Source organism: Ranitomeya variabilis, chromosome 3 (assembly GCF_051348905.1).
Source record: "Ranitomeya variabilis isolate aRanVar5 chromosome 3, aRanVar5.hap1, whole genome shotgun sequence".
In the NCBI taxonomy this organism is placed as follows: Eukaryota; Metazoa; Chordata; class Amphibia; order Anura; family Dendrobatidae; genus Ranitomeya; species Ranitomeya variabilis.
Genome location: NC_135234.1, coordinates 326769919 through 326789893, shown reverse-complemented (window position 1 = coordinate 326789893; position 19975 = coordinate 326769919). Strand labels below are relative to the sequence as shown.

General features: G+C 44.9%; 1 protein-coding gene across 1 annotated transcript in view; it reads left to right on the top strand.

Annotated features, from left to right (window-relative positions):
* MATN1 (matrilin 1) overlaps positions 1-19975 on the top strand; it is a 38543-nt gene that overhangs the window by 16798 nt on the left and 1770 nt on the right. The window contains exons 4-7 of the mRNA XM_077299591.1: positions 11432-11557; positions 11647-12051; positions 17291-17443; positions 17526-17606. Of these exons, the coding sequence (XP_077155706.1) occupies positions 11432-11557; positions 11647-12051; positions 17291-17443; positions 17526-17606 (765 nt within the window). The remainder of the gene's footprint in view (positions 1-11431; positions 11558-11646; positions 12052-17290; positions 17444-17525; positions 17607-19975) is intronic.

Genomic DNA, 19975 nt, shown 5'->3' with positions numbered 1-19975 from the left:
CAAAATTCACTGGCCTATAACAGTACAGAGCACATTCACCCTGGTGATCTACTGGCAGGTAAAGGACAAATTGCAGGAGAGCTAAGAAGTAGGCCCAATGTAATGTCATGCCCAATTCCCCAATGAAAAATCCTTTTTTAAAAAAATAAAAGAGTGCCATCACAGCCCCCTTGGCCAACATGCACCGTACAGAGCACGTTCACCCTGGTTATCTACTGGTAGGTACAGGACAGATTGCAGGTGACTGAGTTAAGAAGTAGGCCCAATGTAATGTCATGCCCAATTCCCCAATGTGGTGTCCTTTTTTAAAAAAATGAAAGAGAGCCATCACAGCACCCTTGGCCAAAATGCACCGTACAGACCACGTTCACCCTGGTGATATAGTGGTTCTGGATGAGGAGGATGAAGATAAGGAGGAGGATAAGAACAAACAGACCAAATCTGGAAGCGTATACCCATGTGTGGTTGTGAAGAGGTGCATGAGAATACACCTCCCCAAAAGAGAGAATGTATTTGAGGTTATGTTTCGCTGTTTTCACTTGGTGGTGTACAGATGTCTTTCCCAATCCAGGCCTTGTTCATTTTTAGAAGAGTCAACCTGTCAGCATTTTCAGTTGACAGGCGGATACGCTTATCTGTTATAATTCCACCAGCGGTACTAAAAACCTTCTCTGACAGAACGATAGCAGCAGGGCAGGCCAGGACCTCCAAGAGGTAGAGAGCCAGTTCATGCCACATGTCCAGCTTGGATACCCAATAATTAAAAGGCACAGGGGAATCACGGAGGACGTTTGTACGATCTGCAAGGTACTCCCTCACCATCTTCCCAAACATTGCACTTCTTGTGACAGCACCCCTTGCCTCTATGCCGCCACGATGGGTGGGTCTGAGAAAACTGTCCCAGAACTTGGCCCTTGTTCCCCTGCCTGAGCTGGATTGTACTTCTGTCTCTCTCGCTTGGAGTCCTTGGTTGTACAACAAACTCTTGACGTCTGCTGCCAGCGTTCTCACATGGGAATTTTCTAAGTAATTCCGCTACAAGGGCCCTGTGGTACTGCAACATTTTAGTACACCTCTCTGCCTCAGGCAGAAGAGATTGAAAGTTCTCCTTGTAGCGTGGGTCTAGAAGCGTCACCAACCAGTAATGAGTGTCACCCAAAATTTTGATAATCCGAGGGTCACGTGAAATGCTGTGCAACATAAAGTCAGCCATGCGTGCCAGACTGCTAACAGGCGAGACTTCCCATGTCCTCACCAACAGGACAACTGACAATGCTGTCCTCCTCCTCCTCATCCTCCTCCTCCTCCCTATCCTCAGGACAACTCCGCTGAACAGAAGCTAATACAGATGTGTTTGTAGTACCGTCTATAGCGCATGAAAGTAGCTCCTGTTCTTCCTCCTCCTCCTCATTTCCTACCAATCCACGTTGGGAAGACATGAGACTAGGCTGAGTGTAATCCCCTTGTATGTATCCTTGCTCCATGTCCTCGTGCTTCGCCTGCAATGCATCCTCTTTGATTGTGAGCAGAGACTTTTTCAGAATTCTGAGAAGTGGGATGGTAATGCTAAATATGGCATCATCGCCGCTCACTATCTTGGTGCAGTCCTCAAAATTTTGGAGGATGTTACATATGTCTGACATCCATGTCCACTCCTGAGGTTATATGTGTGGAGTCTGTCCTGAAATCCTGAAATTGGAAGGCCTTGTTGATGTTAGTAGTCAAAAACGGCCCTCTTCTGCTCACAAATCTTAACATATGCAGCGTAGAGTTCCAGCGCGTGGGGACATCACACAACAGTCGGTGAGCTGGAAGCTGAAAACACTGCTGAAGCACGGCAAGGGTGGCTGAAGCTGTAGCTGACTTTCAAAAATGGGCAGATGGCGTACTTTCACTAGCAGATCCGGCAGCTCCTAGTTGCTTTTCAGAAAACTTTGAACCATGAGGTTAAGCACATGGGCCAAGCAAGTTACGTGTGTGAGCTCACCTTGCCTCAGTGTCGCCACCAGGTTATGGCCATTGTCACACACGACCATGCCTGGCTGTAGGTTCAGCGGTGTCATTCAAACATTTGACTGCTCTTTCAGCGCTGTCCACAACTGTTCTGCATTGTGTGGTTTGTCACCTATGCAGACTAGCTTCAGCACAGCCTGTTGCCGCTTGGCTGAGGCAGTGCTGCAGTGCTTCCAGCTACTGACTGATGTGTTGATTTCAGAGATGGAGGATGAGGAGGAGGTGCAGGAGCTGTAGACTGTGAGGGCAACCCTATTTGACATAGGGCCAGCAATCCTTGGCATGGGGAGGATGTGTTCCATCCCAAGGTCCAACTGGGTCCCGGCTTCCACTATGTTAACCCAGTGTGCCATCATTGAAATGTACCGTCCCTGCCCACAAGCACTTGTCCATGTGTCCATGGTTAGGTGGAATTTCCCGGTAACAGTATTGTTGAGGACGCTGGTAATGTTGTGGGACACATGCTGGTGTAATGCTGCCGCCATCAGGTTGCGGAAAGCTTCCATCTCAACAAGCCTAAAAGGCAGCATTTCTAGCTCAAGAAGAAGAGAAATATTAGAATTGAGGACTGTGGCCTGTGGGGCGTTGGCTGGGTATTTCTGCCTGCGTTCCAAAGACTGGGCTATAGACAACTGAATGTTGTGCTGGGACAAGTACATGGACGGGCTAGCTGATGGTGCAGCTTGACTGTGGGCCACAACAGGTGCAGGGCAAGAGGAATCTTCTCATGCACAGTGTACTGGGGATTGGCTTCTACGCAAAACAGTGGAAGAAGCAGTGGTGTGACCAGCAAGCATGGTCCTGGAGCCTGGGGTTCGGCCCACAAAGTCGGGTGCTTTGCTTGTATGTGCCTGATCATGCTGGTGGAGGTCAGGCTGGTTGTTTTGCTACCCCTGCTGATGCGGGCATGGCAGGTGCTGCGAATGGCCTGTTTGGGGTTATCGGCAGAGTCTTTAAAGCCAGACTCGGGAAGATCTCACAGGTGGAATGGCAACTTCACTCATGTTGGTGTTCCGGGGAACGGATGCGGGCATTCTGTCTGTGGCCACCACACTCCTTCTTCCTGCATGTTGGGGAGATATGCCTCCTTCCCCATTTGTGCTGCTGTCCTCACTATGCATGTCCTCCTGCCAGGTTGGGTCAGTCACTATGTCATCCACCACCTCGTCTTCCACATATGCACCCTGCTCCTCCTCCTAACTTTCTGGCAATTGTGTGTCATCATGGTCCACCTCTTGTGACACTTTCCCACCATCGCCTTCGTGTGACCAGGGCTGGTCAAAGCTTTGGGCAGCTCTACATGCGATCTCTTCTTTCCCCACTTCAAGCTGACCGGCAGAGATTTCTGAATCTTGAAATGGAAAACTGAACAGCTCTTCAGAGTGTCCAAGTGTGGGATCAGTTCACCGTGTGGAAGACAAGGTGGTGGTGGTGGTGGCTAAGTGACTGGAAGCATTATCCGCTATCCAACCAACAACCGTTTCACACTGCTCTGGCTTCAATAGTGGTGTGCTGCGGTCCCCTAGAAACTGGGACAGGAAGGTGGAGCGAGAAGATGTGGGTCTTTGTTGATACCCACTTTCACCTTGCCCACGGCCTCATCCTCTGGATGCACCACAAGCATCACATCCAATTCCCCGTCCTTTGCCCCTTGCCTTAGCCATTTAAATGGACTACTGCACTATTTCAAATGCTCAACTCAATTGTCTTTATTAGTGGCGAAATAATATGTGATCAGTATGCCTGCAAATCTACGTATTTTTAAACCCAAACGCCAGGCAGGCCTCAGCCTGACCTAACAGACTGTATTCAATTTTTTTTTTTTTTTTTTTAAAGTTAATTTATGTGAAATAGTGCTGTATAGAATTTCAGTATCACACAGCCAAAAAATAAGTACACCGGCCTCCAATGCCCAAACTTGGAGCACAGAGATATATGATGGCTGTAACGGAAATACCATGCTGACAAATCTGTGGCCTTTCAATTTTTTTTTTGCTAAATAGCGCTGTATTGAATTTTAGTATCACACAACCAAAAAATAAGTACACCGGCCTCCAATGCCCAAACTTGGAGCACAGAGATATATGACAGCTGTAACGGAAATACCACACTGGCAAATCTGTGGCCTTTCAAATTTTTTTTTTGATGCAAAATAGTGCTGTATAGAATTTAAGTATCACACCAAAAAACAAGTACTCCAATGACCAAACTTGGAGCACACAGATATATGAGGCCTTTTTCGGTGAATTTAAAACACCAAAAAAAAAAGGGGCACAAGGGTAGCACACACATCTATGTTACGTATGCCTGACAAACTATAACTTTTCAACAGACCTCAGTCTGACAGAACAGACTGTATATTTTTCTTTTGGGGGGGATTTTTGGAAAAAAAATAGGTATATAGACAGTAAATAAGCTGCAGCAACAGGAAGTTATGGAGCTTTGGGAAGGATGCAGTGGGACCAATGGACACACGTACAGTGCCTGCAGGCCTTGCACTGATGTGGATATGCTGTGCCCTGCCTACCTAGCGCTGCAATATCGGGACCCACGAATTAACCCTAAAAAGGACTTTTGGTTTTAGAGGAGTTGTGGATGTAGGAGTTGCAGACCTACACTAACTCTAAAGCCACGATTCTGACCCTATCTCGGCAGCTACTCCCTACTCCCGCTGAAATAGGAACAGAATGCGGCGAGCAGGGCGGTGCCAGGTCTCTTATACTCGGGATGATGCTGTACGGCCCAGCCAATCACTGCACCACCACAACAAAGATGGCAGCGGCGTTTCATGGCCTGGCAGACAATCCCTGCACCATGATTGGGTCTCTAAAGTCCGCCAAAACTGCAGAGTGGAGACTGCGAATAATAACGGAAATGCTCGCTGCTCGCCGAGTATGCTGAGCATAGTGATACTCTGGTTAGTAACGAGTAGTGGCGAGCACGTTCGCTCATCACTAATTATTAAGTGTCCTATGTACCTTATCTTCTCCTTTCCTACTCCCCAATGAATTTTAAGTCCCTGATAGTGTCATAATAAATTGTGGGATGGGGAGTACGTTATCAGGGACTTAAAACCCTCCTCCACACTCAATTTATTTTCCATATGTAACGTCCTCACCCTGTTCGTAAGTCCATTATAAGTTCCCCTTACTCCCATCCCAATCCCATACCCCCCAATATCCTATCCCCCACACTCCTTTTTGTCCTCTCCTCTACCCCCTCATTTTTCCACATATGCCTCATTGTCATTTCCCCACTCTCATAATTGTCCTCTCTCTCACATCCCTCATTGTCATCTCCCCACCCCATCATTGTCCTATTCCCCACATCCCTCATTGTCCTCTCCTCACTCCCATCATTGTCCTTTCATTCACATGCCATCATTGTCATCTCCCCCACCCCCTTCATTGTCCTCTCACCCACATCCCGTTAATGTGCTCTACTCCACCCCATCATTGTCCTCTCCAAACACCATCATTGTCCTCTCCAAACCCCATAATTGTCTTCTCCCACATCCATCATTGTTCTCCCATACCTCCATCATTGTCTGCTCCCCACTCCCATCATTGTCTTCTCCCACATCCATCATTACTCTCCCTCACCCCATCATTGTCCTCTCCCCACTACAATCATTGTTCTCCCCCAAGCTCCATCATTGTCCTCTACCTACTCTCATCATTGTTCTTCCCTAAATCAATCACTGTTGTACTCCATAATCACTCTTTGTCCTCTCCCCAGTGTATTGGAAGAATATTGGAGACATCATTTCATGTCATTCATTTGTATTTTATATGGCATAGGATTATAAAACCTCGGTCTTTTGTGCAGCTGTAATAGAGCACCTAGCTCAGCAGGGGGGCTCAGCCTTCTCAGCTTCAAAGAAGAAATTCACACCCCCACCAGCTAGCTAGTATCAAGCTCCTACAAGAAGACCCCCTTTAAATACCATGCAGTCTAACTGATTTGATGAGTCAGTTACCCACAGGGTGGGTACATTCGTAGACTGGCTAGCAGGGGCCCAGTCGGATCCGATGGTGCCAAAAACCACCTCTCTATGACCATCCATTAAGGAGTTATGACTCATATTAGGTTTTGCAGTCTTAAGCTGCTAGAGGGGATTTAGTTTCAGCCCATAGGGCAGGAGGAGAGTAACCCAAAGAGGATAAAAGCTAGTGTAAAGCCATGTGATCTCTCTCTCTCTCTGTTATTCTTGTGGTTCACTTCAAAAGTGGGAGGCAAGTCGAGTAATGTGTTGTGAATGAACTAGGAACCAACTGGCAGCCCATACCCCCTGCGGCCTAGCACATACATGGTCAAACATCAAACTGGTAATTGACATGATCCATCTGCTTATATCTATTTTTATTTGCATTTCTGACCACTGTATTTGTATAAAAACTGTGTATATATAGTGCATTGTCTAATTTGCCCTTAAGGCAATTAAATATATATTTTAACTTTCGAGTTGCTCTTTTATCTCGATCCATGAATTGACACATCCATATTATCAGTTTAACTTTCCATACTATCGTGGCTGTTTTATGTTATAATCCCGTTAACGGACTGGGTTTATAGCCAACAAGGAACTGGTGGTAGTCCTACCGGGCACTGGGCAGGAAGCTGAGGATGTATTCCTGCAACTCCGCTGCTATTGTCTCCTGTAAGCAGCGGAGCTGTAGGATCGCTCCCTGCCCAGCACACTGCACGTGATTAGGGCCTTATGAGCATGGGCTCCGAGAAACAGGACAAATTGCCCTCATTACATTATTAGGTGACCTGCAAGATATCCCCTCCACCTGAAAGCCCCTGTGCAGTTGCACCTGCTTTATGTCCACCCCTGCCCGGGTACAAGACACACCAGTTATGTACTAGGCTGTAATGAGTTGCGCACCTATATGGATAGGTGTTTATCCACAGTGAAGAAATCTTCTTGAATAACAGCAAGCAGAGAAATCTGTGAAGAATTGGCACTACTCATACACATAATCATTTTTATATACAGTAAGTAGCATTGGGGAGTAAAGCTCTTCCATTCCCTCAGCTCCTCAGACTTCTCTCTGCCAAACGCCGTCCTCCACTAGGTGATTGACAGCGCTGCTGCATGAAGACACTTATAACTAACTTTTATTCAACTAGTGGAAGGTGATGTTCAGCAGAGACTACTATGGGGGGTGGAGACAATAGAAGAGCATCACACCCCAATGCAATGCCAGCCTCATTAGCAATTCACTTCTAAAGCTATTTCTCAACATGGGAACAATGCTGTGAGGATATAAAGATATAAATTAAATTCTATTTTCAACATGTACATGCACATATATTCTGTTTGGTGTGTCGAGGGATTACTGACAGATTTTCTTTAAAAATATTGTCATTTTTAACAGAACAGCAAAGGGTAGCTTACATCATATTTGTGTTCTCCTGTAGCTTGTTTAATTATAACATTTGACAAAACATAAACAATACTGTTTAACAGAAAGCAAAAAGCTTAAGCTGAGTTAAAAAAGCACAATTAAAGAGTCATAAAAGATACCGTAAATGTTTCAATTTTCATGATAGTCCTTTTAGCACAGTCTCACAAGAGTAGCATACCCCATATACCCTGTTTAGATGTATGGATATGACAGAAGTGCCACCTCTTTCTATTAGTTAGATTAGTGAACAACGACGAGTAATAAATGGTTGCTGACAACTCCCTACTGCAATACAATAACAGATCAATAGGGGTTTCAGTAGCCAGAACCATGGTATTCAGTTGATGGGTTTGCTTTTTTATGAAAATCAATGTTCTACTTATTTTTTTAAATAAATCATGGAGCTACATCTTAGGCCGGCCTCACACTGGGCGTAAGACAATATGCCACGTATTATACGTCCGTACTACGGCCGTAATACGGAGAAATGTTCCCAAAATATTGATCCGTAGTCAGGGTGTGTCAGCGTATTTTGCGCATGGCATCCTCCGTATGTAATCCGTATGGCATCCGTACTGCGAGATTTTTGCGCAGGCTTGCAAAACCGACATCTAATGGATTTATGTGCTCAAATGTTCGGTAAAACATATATACAGTATATATATATATATATATATATATATATATATATATATGTCATTGAGTCACATATATATATATTCTGTATTTAGATTTCATTCAGCGCGATATGTGTTAAAAGCCGGTAATTCAATTGCCGGCTTCTCATTTCTCCTGCACAAACCCGACAGGATATGAGACATGGTTTACATACAGTAAACCATCTCATATCCCCCTTTTTTTTGCATATTCCACACTACTAATGTTAGTAGTGTGTATGTGCAAAATTTCAGCGCTGTAGCTGCTGAAATAAAGGGTTAAATGGCGGAAAAAATTGGCGTGGGCTCCCGCGCAATTTTCTCCGCCAGAATGGTAAAGCCAGTGACTGAGGGCAGATATTAATAGCCTAGAGAGGGTCCATGGTTATTGGCCCCCCCGTGGCTAAAAACATCTGCCCCCAGCCACCCCAGAAAAGGCACATCTGGAAGATGCGCCTATTCTGGCACTTGGCCACTCTCTTCCCACTCCCTGTAGCGGTGGGATATGGGGTAATGAAGGGTTAATGCCACCTTGCTATTGTAAGGTGACATTAAGCCAGATTAATAATGGAGAGGCGTCAATTATGACACCTATCCATTATTAATCCAATTGTTGGAAAGGGTTAAAAAACACACACACACACACACACATGATTTAAAAGTAGTTTAATGAAATAAACACAGCGGTTGTTGTAATAATTTATTGTTCTCTCAATCCATCCGGAACACCCTCGCTTGGAAAAATAATAAACGCACAAGATACATACCCTCAGCTGAACCGTGTCGTCCCACGAAGTAATCCATCTGAAGGGGTTAACTAATATTACAGGCAGGAGCCCTGCTAAATGCAGCTGTGCTCCGTGCCTGTAATCCCCGGCGAATGAATGAAATGTAGGTCATTGACCTACATTTCCTTCAGTCGCGGTGATGCGCCCCCTGGTGGATGTCCTCATATGACCTGGAGCGTGGGAAAAAGTTCCCAGGCTGCAGTTCATGAGAACATCCACCAGAACATCCACGCCTCTCCATTATTAATCTGGCTTAATGTGCCTTTTCTGGGGTGGCTGGGGGCAGATGTTTGTAGCCACGGGGGGGCCAATAACCATGGACCCTCTCCTGGCTATTAATATCTGCCCTCAGTCACTGGCTTTACCATTCTGGCGGAGAAAATTGCGCGGGAGCCCACGCCAATTTTTTCCGCCATTTAACCCTTTATTTCAGCAGCTACAGCGCTGAAATTTTGCACATACACACTACTAACATTAGTAGTGTGGAATATGCAAAAAAAAAGGGGATATGAGATGGTTTACTGTATGTAAACCATGTCTCATATCCTGTCGGGTTTGTGCAGGAGAAATGAAATGCCGGCAATTGAATTACCGACTTTTCACTAACACCGCTGCGTATTTCTCGCAAGTCACACTGCAGGTCCGTGTGGAATCCGTATTTTTCACGCCCCCATAGACTTTCATTAGCGATTTTTTTGCGCAATACGCTGACAAACGCAGCATGCTGCGATTTTGTACGGCCGTAGAAAGCCGTATAATACTGAACCGTAATATACGGCTAATAGGAGCAGCCCCATTGAGAATAATTGTGCCGTATGTAATGCGAGTTTTACGAACGTAGTTTCTGCGCTCTTACGTCCGTAAAACTCGCCAGTGTGACGCCGGCCTTAGAAGGGAAAGTCATTAGATTCATGATGTCCGAACCACAGACCGCATGAATCAGAGCCTGGCTGTGCGATTGCAAACAGGTATGTCAACTTGATTGACAGGTCTTTTCCATGTGTTCATCGAGGGCCGGTTAATCAAGTTTAGAGGTGCAGGGAGACATTGGACAGGGGCTGCACCAGGCTAGTCAGGTAGTTCCCTATACTCCCCGGCTGCCTTTTTAACCCCATTAGTGACGGAGCCAATTTTTTTAAATCCGACCAGTGTCACTTTATGTGGTAATAACTCTGGAACGCTTCAACAAATCCCAGTGATTTTCAGACTGTTTTTTCGTGACACATTATACTTTATGATAATGGTAAATTTAGGTCAGTACGTTTTGTGTTTATTTATAAAAAATATCAGAAATTTGAGAAAAATGTTAAAAAATTAGCAATTTTCAAACTTTGAATGATTATCCCTTTAATCCAGATAGTCATAACACACAAAAACATTAATAAATAACATTTCCCACATGTCTGCTTTACATCAGCATTATTTATAAAATGTTCTTTTATTTTGTTATAATTTTAGAAGGTTTACAAATATAGCAGTAATTTTTCATTTTTTCAAGGAAATTTACAAAATTTATTTTTTTAGGGACCTTCGCATGTTTGAAGTGACTTTATTGGTCCTATATACAGGGAAACACCCAAAAGTTATACTATTTTAAAAACAGCACCCCCTGACATATTGAAAATTGCTGTCAGGTAGTTTATTAACCCTTCAGGTGATTTTCAGGAATTAATGCAAAGTGGCATGAAAGAAATGAAAATGTCTTTTTACCACCTAAATGCCGCTAAATTCTGAACAGATTACTACAGCCGTCAAGACTCTAAGGCCACTATTTGGTTATAAATTGACATGATAAACATCAGGACCACACAATCATGATCTGAGGGCACCAATTGGGATAAAGAGGAAGCCCCCCACACTCTGTTAACCATTTATATGATGTAGTCACTATTGACAGCAGCATCTAAGGGGTTAAACAGAGTTGGACGGTGCAAACACTGATCGTGGCTGATGCAGCAAGTTGTCAGCTATAGTGTAAAGCCGACAGCTGCTGGATTGTCACCTGTATGGGGATGCTATTCTCTTATATCTCAGGTCAGTTAAAAGACGTATCGGAGGTCATTAAGGGGTTAAACTGTTTTCTCTGAAATAGTGCAGCGCTTCAGACAAAAACATACCTGGTTGCAATCACAAATGGAGGTTCTGATTCATGCTGTCTTTGGTTGGTGCAGCATGAATCTAATGGTTCACTTTAATACCACAAGCAAGGGGAAGTGATACTTTCAATTTTCTTCATGACTGCTGCTTACTAGTAATATACTGCAGCCTAGCATCTCATACAGAAGTGGAAGGCAGAACAGCTTGTCTGAGAGTAACCCTGGAGCTTCCCCTTCACTCTCTGATATTGTGCGGTCTGCAGCTTCTTAATGTTTTGTTGACTCATGGTTGTGCTGACAGGGCTGCAAAGTGCCCTCTTCCCAGGGGAAAAAGATTCTGCCCTTACAGTCACCTCTAAGGCCAGCCATAACCATACATATATATGGAATATATAGAGAGTTACATTTGTATGTACGGTAACTAAGAATGCACTAATCAATTTTTTTACAATTCTTTTATCCAGAAATGGCTGATCTCTGCTCCACTGGAGATCATGACTGTCAGCAAATTTGTGTTAGCACCCCAGGGTCATACACCTGTGCCTGCAGGGAAGGATATACATTAAATGATGATGGAAAGACCTGCAATGGTATGACTTGAAGAAAACATGTGATGCAGAATTGTTTTGCTCTTTAAGCGTATATGATCATCATATGTATTTTTTTGCTTTTATTACAGCCTGTGGTGCCTCCGCCATTGACCTGGTGTTCCTAATTGATGGCTCTAAAAGTGTTCGTCCAGAGAACTTTGAGCTTGTCAAGCAATTCATTAATCAGATTGTAGAGTCTGTGGATGTAGGGGACAGAAAGGCACATGTAGGTCTCGTCCAGTACTCCAGTGCTGTAAGGCAGGAGTTCCCCCTGGGTAGATATAACACCAAGAAGGACATTAAAATTGCTGTGAAAAAGATGTCTTACATGGAGAAAGGAACCATGACTGGTCAAGCCCTCACATATTTGATTGACAACACCTTTACCATCTCCAATGGAGGAAGACCAGGCGTATCTAAAGTTGGCATTGTCTTCACTGATGGTCGTTCCCAGGATTACATCAATGATGCTGCCCTGAAGGCTAAGGAACTAGGTAAGGCAAAATTAAGACCTGCAATTATTTATTAAATATCTTAAACTAGATGACCAAGCACGGTCAGCGGGAAAAGTGGTCTGCCACTGTGTATTTAGTAAATCTCCTTATAGTCTTATAGTCTTTTTTATTTTCTTTTATCCAGTCTCTGGACAAGTTACCAGGTAATTACAGATTGATGTGCAGCACCCCAGAGTCCTGGTCGTTGCAGTAATGTCGCTCTGCCACTAAGGGGAGCGATGTTACGTCTGATTGCACTAAAGGAGTTCACCTGACCAGGTATCACAGTCACACATTACACTTCACACTCCGGCCACCAGGGGGAGCAAAGGGTTCTATGTATTAGGCCACTCCTCATACTCTGGTAAAATTGGGGGTTGGATAGGACGTTAGGGAGAAGCTGACTGGGTTTTGCCCAGGTAACATCTAGTGAGAGGAGAGCCTTACTTGGGAAGATTCAGGGATGTCCCTGTCAGGGGCGGGATCCTGACAGAGGCCTAGCAAAAGGACAGATCGTTACGGAGCCGTGCCTACACATCATTGCGGCGGCATCTTAAGAAAGGACACGAAGCGAAGGATATTGTGGAGAAGTGAGAAACGAGATCACAGCACAAAGGCGATAGAACCAGAAGGAGTCGTGCCCCAAGATCGGCAACATCCTACTGAGGTGCGTAGCCGGCGGCCGGAACGCCGAGGAAGTAATAGACTCTGCGCATTACTTTGAACCCACGGCAGGGCAGTTAACTTTAGGTTGGCTGTCTCACCTTTTACACCTAATGAAGACAACGGAGGCAATTGTGGGAGAGGGGCGTCTCTAGGGTCCCTATAAAATAACTCCAGGCCTACCCCGTCATACGGGTGCATCCTATCCATATCATCTGGGGGACGGAGAGAGAAAGAACAGAAACATACACGACAGTTGTGAGGATTATCCCGTGGTGCTCAGCAGGGAAGTACTACAACACCCAGGCGCTAGTAGGTAGGCTACTGATTTCCACCTGCAAAGGGAACTCTGGATGTGCCTTCGGACCGGCCGGTCTCAGCCAGCCCTGTTAACAGTGCTCTGGATTGCGGATGCCGAAGCCTTCAGTAAAGAGGTAAAGAGACTGCAACCCTGTGTCCTCGTCATTTACTGCAACCTACACCGTCACCTACATCTTTAAATTGGGCGCCCCTTAGCAGGGCCACGGACCGGGTCAGGCCACCGTGACATCCCCAGAACCGAGAGAGAGAGACCCGGTACTGAGTACCCCGCTGCCCTGCGTTTGGAGGCCGCTCCAAACTTGGCGTCATGAACAGGATCTACTTAAGCCTGAAGAATCAGGTCATGTGTGCCTTGGAACTGTGACTGAATTGTGCTTGAGCCGTGATTTATTGCAAAGACTGTGGACTGCTATTTGCCGCCAAAAATTCCCGCCAAAACTGCCGCCATTACAGCGCCACGAGGGGCGCAGGGAAAGAAGGGCGTGCCATGGGAGGAGACTATCAAAGCGGTGCCAAAAGTGACGACCGCCCCCTCACTACTGCTGCAAGATGACGACTTGCCCCGAAGCAGAGGAGAACCGCCCCCTGATTTGCAATGGCGAGAACCAAGACAAGAAGGAGCTCCACCCTGGGAAGATGGCGGAACCATGTGTGTGTGTAGCTGCCGACTGCGAAACAGCGAGGGTGACCAGCGAGTACCTGAACGACGACGAAGTGATCCCGGACTATCCCCACCGACTGGAGGCGGATCCGAACCCACCGCAGCTGGAGGATCCCGACCTCTCGGAGCTGCGGGCGGAGGAGCCGAGTCCACCTATCCCGAACACAGAGCCAGCAGATGTGAAGCAATGGAAGTCGGAGCTGTCTCAGAGGGTCGCATTGGAAGAACCGCGGTCCGAGCCGCTGCCGACTCCAGTGTCCTCGTCAATGGAACGGGCCGGCATCGGTGGAACCACATCAGACGCAGGTATGGAAAGCGCCCCTGCCCCACCGACCGATACTGCTCCCATGACCGCTCCCCGTCCCGACAATGACCGACTCCTCACCGCTGAGCTGGTAGTGGTAACCCCGGACACTATGGAGAAGCTGGTGCCTCCGTTACCGACAACTATGGGGGAACCACTAGATGTGAGCTCAGAGGGGGTGATCTTCCAATGGGATACCCCAAGGATTGGGCCAGACGGGGCCAGGCAGGAGGGCCTCAGCATTGCTGTGCTTACCTGGGAACAATATAAGCAATGCTTAATTCTACACTGGAAAAACCAAAAAGAGACAGAACAAAGTGACCCACCGAAAGTACAAGAACCAAAGACTGAACGCGGTAAGAAGAACTTGGTAAAACAGGGGACTGTACTAGCCTTTCACCCAAAACGGGGTTGTATAGTTGACCGATGCACAGTGACACTATCTGCAGCAAGTTGATGCTGCAGCTCTCTGGAGATGGTCGGAGGATTGTCCTTGACTGATCTCACCTTTCTTCTTCTCTGCCTTTCTGATGTTTTTCTTGGCCTGCCACTTCTGGCCTTAACAAGAACTGTACCTGTGTTCTTCCATTTCCTTACTATGTTCCTCACAGTGGAAATTGACAGGTTAAATCTCTGAGACAGCTTTTTGTATCCTTCCCCTGAACAACTATGTTGAATAATCTTTGTTTTCAGATCATTTGACAGTTATTTTGAGGAGCCCATGCTGCCACTCTTCAGAGGATATTCAAACAGGAGAACAAATTGCAAGTGGCCACTTTAAGTAGCTTTTCTCATGATTGCATACACCTAGCTATGAAGTTCAAAACTCAATGAGGTTACAAAACCAAAAAAAGGGCTTTAGTAAGTCAGTAAAAAGTAGGTAGGAGTATTTAAAACAAGAAAATGATAAGGGTGCCCATACTTTTGCACCTGTCAAATTTTGTTTGAATGCAGATTGCACATTTTCTGTTAGTACAATAAACCTCATTTCAAGGCAGAAACATTACTGTGTCCAACAGTTATTAGATATATGAAACTGAAATAGCTGTTGCAAAATAAACCATTTTTATAAAACATTAAGCTTAAGATTAATAGGGGTGCCCAAACTTTTTCATATGACTGTAAATAGTTAACTGTTTGTTTTCCTGCTGTTTTGCTGCTTTAAACCCGACCAGGGTTAGTCCTTAAAGGGATCCCTTAGTTGACCCGGGATCCCTGAAGTTTTATGTTTTGCACAAAGTTCATCACTGTTTTAAATGACTGCCGAATCATGGACGGTGAATGATTCACAAACTGTTGCTGTATATAGTTTGCACCTTCTTAAAGGTGCCCCCTACTGGTTTTACAAAAAGAGGAGCTTTTTGAAGAGACTGTTCCGGATTACAGCGCAGAAGTTCTTGCTTTATCAGACTTGCAAATAGATAGTTTGCACTACCTCAAAGAGACTTGAGATGTCCCTCTTAAAGGGAATGTTCATTGTTGCAATTAGCCAAAATATAGTGTTGCCTCAAGAAAGTTGAATAATAATAATGTTTTACCTAGTAGTAGTATGTAGATAGAAAGACAGTGATAAGGAATAGAAATGTTGATAATGATATGTGAATAAAATCGAAGTTAAAGTGATTATCGGAACTAATGATAGAGAGCCAAGGAAAGATGTGGGGGTAGTGGGCCCGTGGGGGTAGACGAGAGAGTCCTGCATAGGAGAAAAAGAGCTCAGGAAAATGTTGATTTGCACTTTTAGTCTTGTAGTATGCCTTTAGTGGGTACCTGCCTTACGCCCTTAAAGGAAAAGTTAAATTATTGTTCGAGAAAAGCTTGCACTTAGTAGATAGAATGCCCGGCTGGGTAATGATAGTTATTTATAATCAGTTATTTAATAAGTGTTATTTAAAATCTTAAGCACTATGTAAATATGTTTCTGTTTGTAACGTTCAAGTGTTCTCACCTCCCATAAAGGGAAGAATATTTAAATTTACTTGTTTATTGCATTTCAAAATTTTGTATGTCTTTTGCTAACACGTATTGTTGTTCTTCTTTCCCAGTCCGGGAGTACTGGATTTAACCGGGGGGGGGAGTGCAGCACCCCAGAGTCCTGGTCGTTGCAGTAATGTCGCTCTGCCACTAAGGGGAGCGATGTTACATCTGATTGCACTAAAGGAGTTCACCTGACCAGGTATCACAGTCACACATTACACTTCACACTCCGGCCACCAGGGGGAGCAAAGGGTTCTATGTATTAGGCCACTCCTCATACTCTGGTAAAATTGGGGGTTGGATAGGACGTTAGGGAGAAGCTGACTGGGTTTTGCCCAGGTAACATCTAGTGAGAGGAGAGCCTTACTTGGGAAGATTCAGGGATGTCCCTGTCAGGGGCGGGATCCTGACAGAGGCCTAGCAAAAGGACAGATCGTTACGGAGCCGTGCCTACACATCATTGCGGCGGCATCTTAAGAAAGGACACGAAGCGAAGGATATTGTGGAGAAGTGAGAAACGAGATCACAGCACAAAGGCGATAGAACCAGAAGGAGTCGTGCCCCAAGATCGGCAACATCCTACTGAGGCGCGTAGCCGGCGGCCGGAATGCCGAGGAAGTAATAGACTCTACGCATTACTTTGAACCAACGGCAGGGCAGTTAACTTTAGGTTGGCTGTCTCACCTTTTACACTTAATGAAGACAACGGAGGCAATTGTGGGAGAGGGGCATCTCTAGGGTCCCTATAAAATAACTCCAGGCCTACCCCGTCATACGGGTGCATCCTATCCATATCATCTGGGGGACGGAGAGAGAAAGAACAGAAACATACACGACAGTTGTGAGGACTATCCCGTGGTGCTCAGCAGGGAAGTACTACAACACCCAGGCGCTAGTAGGTAGGCTACTGATTTCCACCTGCAAAGGGAACTCTGGATGTGCCTTCGGACCGGCCGGTCTCAGCCAGCCCTGTTAACAGTGCTCTGGATTGTGGATGCCGAAACCTTCAGTAAAGAGGTAAAGAGACTGCAACCCTGTGTCCTCGTCATTTACTGCGACTGCGTCACCTACATCTTTAATTGGGCGCCCCTTAGCAGGGCCACGGACCGGGTCAGGCCACCGTGACATCCCCAGAACCGAGAGAGAGAGACCCGATACCGAGTACCCCGCTGCCCTGCGTTTGGGGGCCGCTCCAGATGACTTTCTACATATCAACTCCCTTGATTTATCATTAGGCCTTTGTGTGAGTCTGTACTCACACAATCTCCTATTCCTAAACATTATGTTTAATTAAAGTTGAACATCTCACACAGGTTACAAGATGTATGCAGTTGGTGTTGGCAATGCTGTGGAGGACGAGTTACGGATGATTGCCTCTGAACCTGTCAATGAGCACTATTTTTACACAGCTGACTTCAAAGCCATGAAAGAGATTGGCAAAAAACTTCAGATGAAGATCTGTGTTGGTAAGTGCTAGGCAGTTTTACTTTAGCTGGTACTAAGGCTAATGCATAAATAACAATACCATTTCTTTTCTTAAACTATCAGAAGAAAACCCCTGTGAATGTGAAGCCATTGTTAAGTTCCAGACCAAGGTGGAAGAGCTCATCCAGGCACTAACAAGGAAGAATATCCTTTTTCTAAAGTTACAACAGTGCCCATTGACTAGGCCGGTTTAGTAAAAATTAGGCCCTGGGTAAAAGCAGGGCTCCATTTACATACAAACATATATTTGCATTTGTTACCTGGATATTTATATCAGAATATCATAATAATTATTACTGCCAATCAGTGTCCAGATAAAACTGCTGGACAGTAAATTATTAATACCAAATAATATTGCCATATAGTGGCCACTCGAGATGAGCGGGTCACTTTGAGCTACCCTGGTCCGTGATCCAAATCAGTGCTCTCTCTGGCCATGGACAAGAGTTGTGAAAGGTTCCTCAGTTTCTGGGTTCTTTGATGCATCACTTGATTCAAAGGCCTGGCATGACATCATCTGTGTGGCATGCGGCACACAGGTAATGGCATGGCAATCGGCAAATAATAAGCCAAGCCTGGGAACCTGGGAGGTAAGGAAATTAGTGTAATTCCTGTTTACAGCCAGAGAGACCATGGACCGGGGTTGCCAAAGTAATCCACTCATCTCTAGTGGCCACCCTTCAATGCAGACATAATGCCCTCAAATATATAAATTACCACTATAGTGGCTAATATGTAGAATGCTGCTACATAGTGTAAAAAAAAATGCAGTGTCCAAATATTATTATTATATTAATTTGCTAATCAGTCCCCAATAATATCATCATACTCAGAAGATATCTACTGGATAATTGTAAGGTGATTAGGGATCTACAGTAAAATCCCTGTGGATATAAATCAGTGATGGAGTGTAAAATAGTGTGGCTGCCAGAGTGCCACTTGCTATGAGCGCCGAAAACAGCTAACATGTGCCAGAAATTATGTGGGCTTAGTGCCGGAGCCCACATCAAAGGGAGAGACGTGACACGAACAGTACATGTACAGTGCATGTTGTGAAGGGGTTAAAGAGCTACTCCCAGAATTTGTTTGCGTGGTCTGATTGTACTAAACATAATGGCCCCGATTCATTCCTTTGGCACCTGTTTATGTCCAGTTTTTTGTGTTTTGTTTCTTTTTTGCTTGTGATTTTTTTAAGTCTATTTATTTATTATTTTTAACTTCTTGCCCATTTTGGGCATTTTTTCGCTTTGTTGGCAGAGTATAGTGATTTCAAATCTTGTTGTCTGACTCACTAATTGTGACATTTTAGAAAGTTGCAAATTTGGAACAACTCAAACTCTAGTCCCCCTCTGGTGTATTTTTGAGTACATTAGTATTTTGGCACAATTTGTGTGCCATTTTGAGGAACATGTGACTTTTGGTGCCAAAAATTCACAAAAAATATTCAAGTAAGAGAAAAAAGACCAAAATTGACTTTGCAGCAAATTCATGAATCACAGTCGCCATTTTGAAGAATTTGGTGCCAGAAACAGCAACTAATACCACAATACAAAAAATGAAAGTGAGTTTTAAAAAAAAAGTAAATGATGAATTGAGGCCATTTTTGTAATAGTAATAGTAGTGTTGTTAATGTACATTACCAGCTCATTATTTAGGATTGGACTGATCCGCAAAAAACGGGAATCCTCCATTGCACCCCCACCACACCTATATGAGCATAGAGTTAGATCAATATAAATTTACTTGATTTACTTTGTACAGAGAAAGGCAGCATCTAATCATTTATGTAACAAACTACTAAATGTATTATCAACATGGTCCAGGGCGGTAGCCGTGGATGTGGTACTCATCTCTTATGCCTCAAAGCGTTACATCAAGGTGGATGCCCTGGCTGGACATTTGTTGAGTGGTTGCTACATCTTTGCAGGCCGCATGATACGTTGAGTTTGGGCTGCCAGGACTGGATGTTGAACAGTTAAATGAGGGAGACCACCACTCAAAAACAGTTTAATTAAACAGTAACTTGGTGGGAATTATGTACAGTAGATTGCGGGTGCAATACTTCACAAATGTTTCCTTTAAAACAAGGCGCACCTTCAATATCTTCACATACATTCTCCTTGTTCTTCTCAGAATGACTCAGTTCTACCTTTCTCCATCCTATATCTTTACCACTAACCAGCACAGTACTAAAGTCCAGTAAGTGAGAGTCCTATTGTCAAACCACGGTTCCGCATCCTCTTCTCTCTTAAGGGAACTAGTTTGCTAATATGGCCGGTACTTAGCTTCTCTCCTGCTGATGCCTTGGAACTCCCTTCCGGGGCAGTCTCTTCATATCATGTCCTCTATTCTAAAATGGCCAATTACCTTTCTGACTTTTAAATTCGGGGCCGTACTGTTAAGCATCCTGTCCCAGGACCCTTCTCCAGTTGAGCACGCTGTCCTCCTGTCACTTCTCTCTCTCCACTCAGGATCACGCTATCCCATAAATAGGTCTCCACTCACGTCAGGGT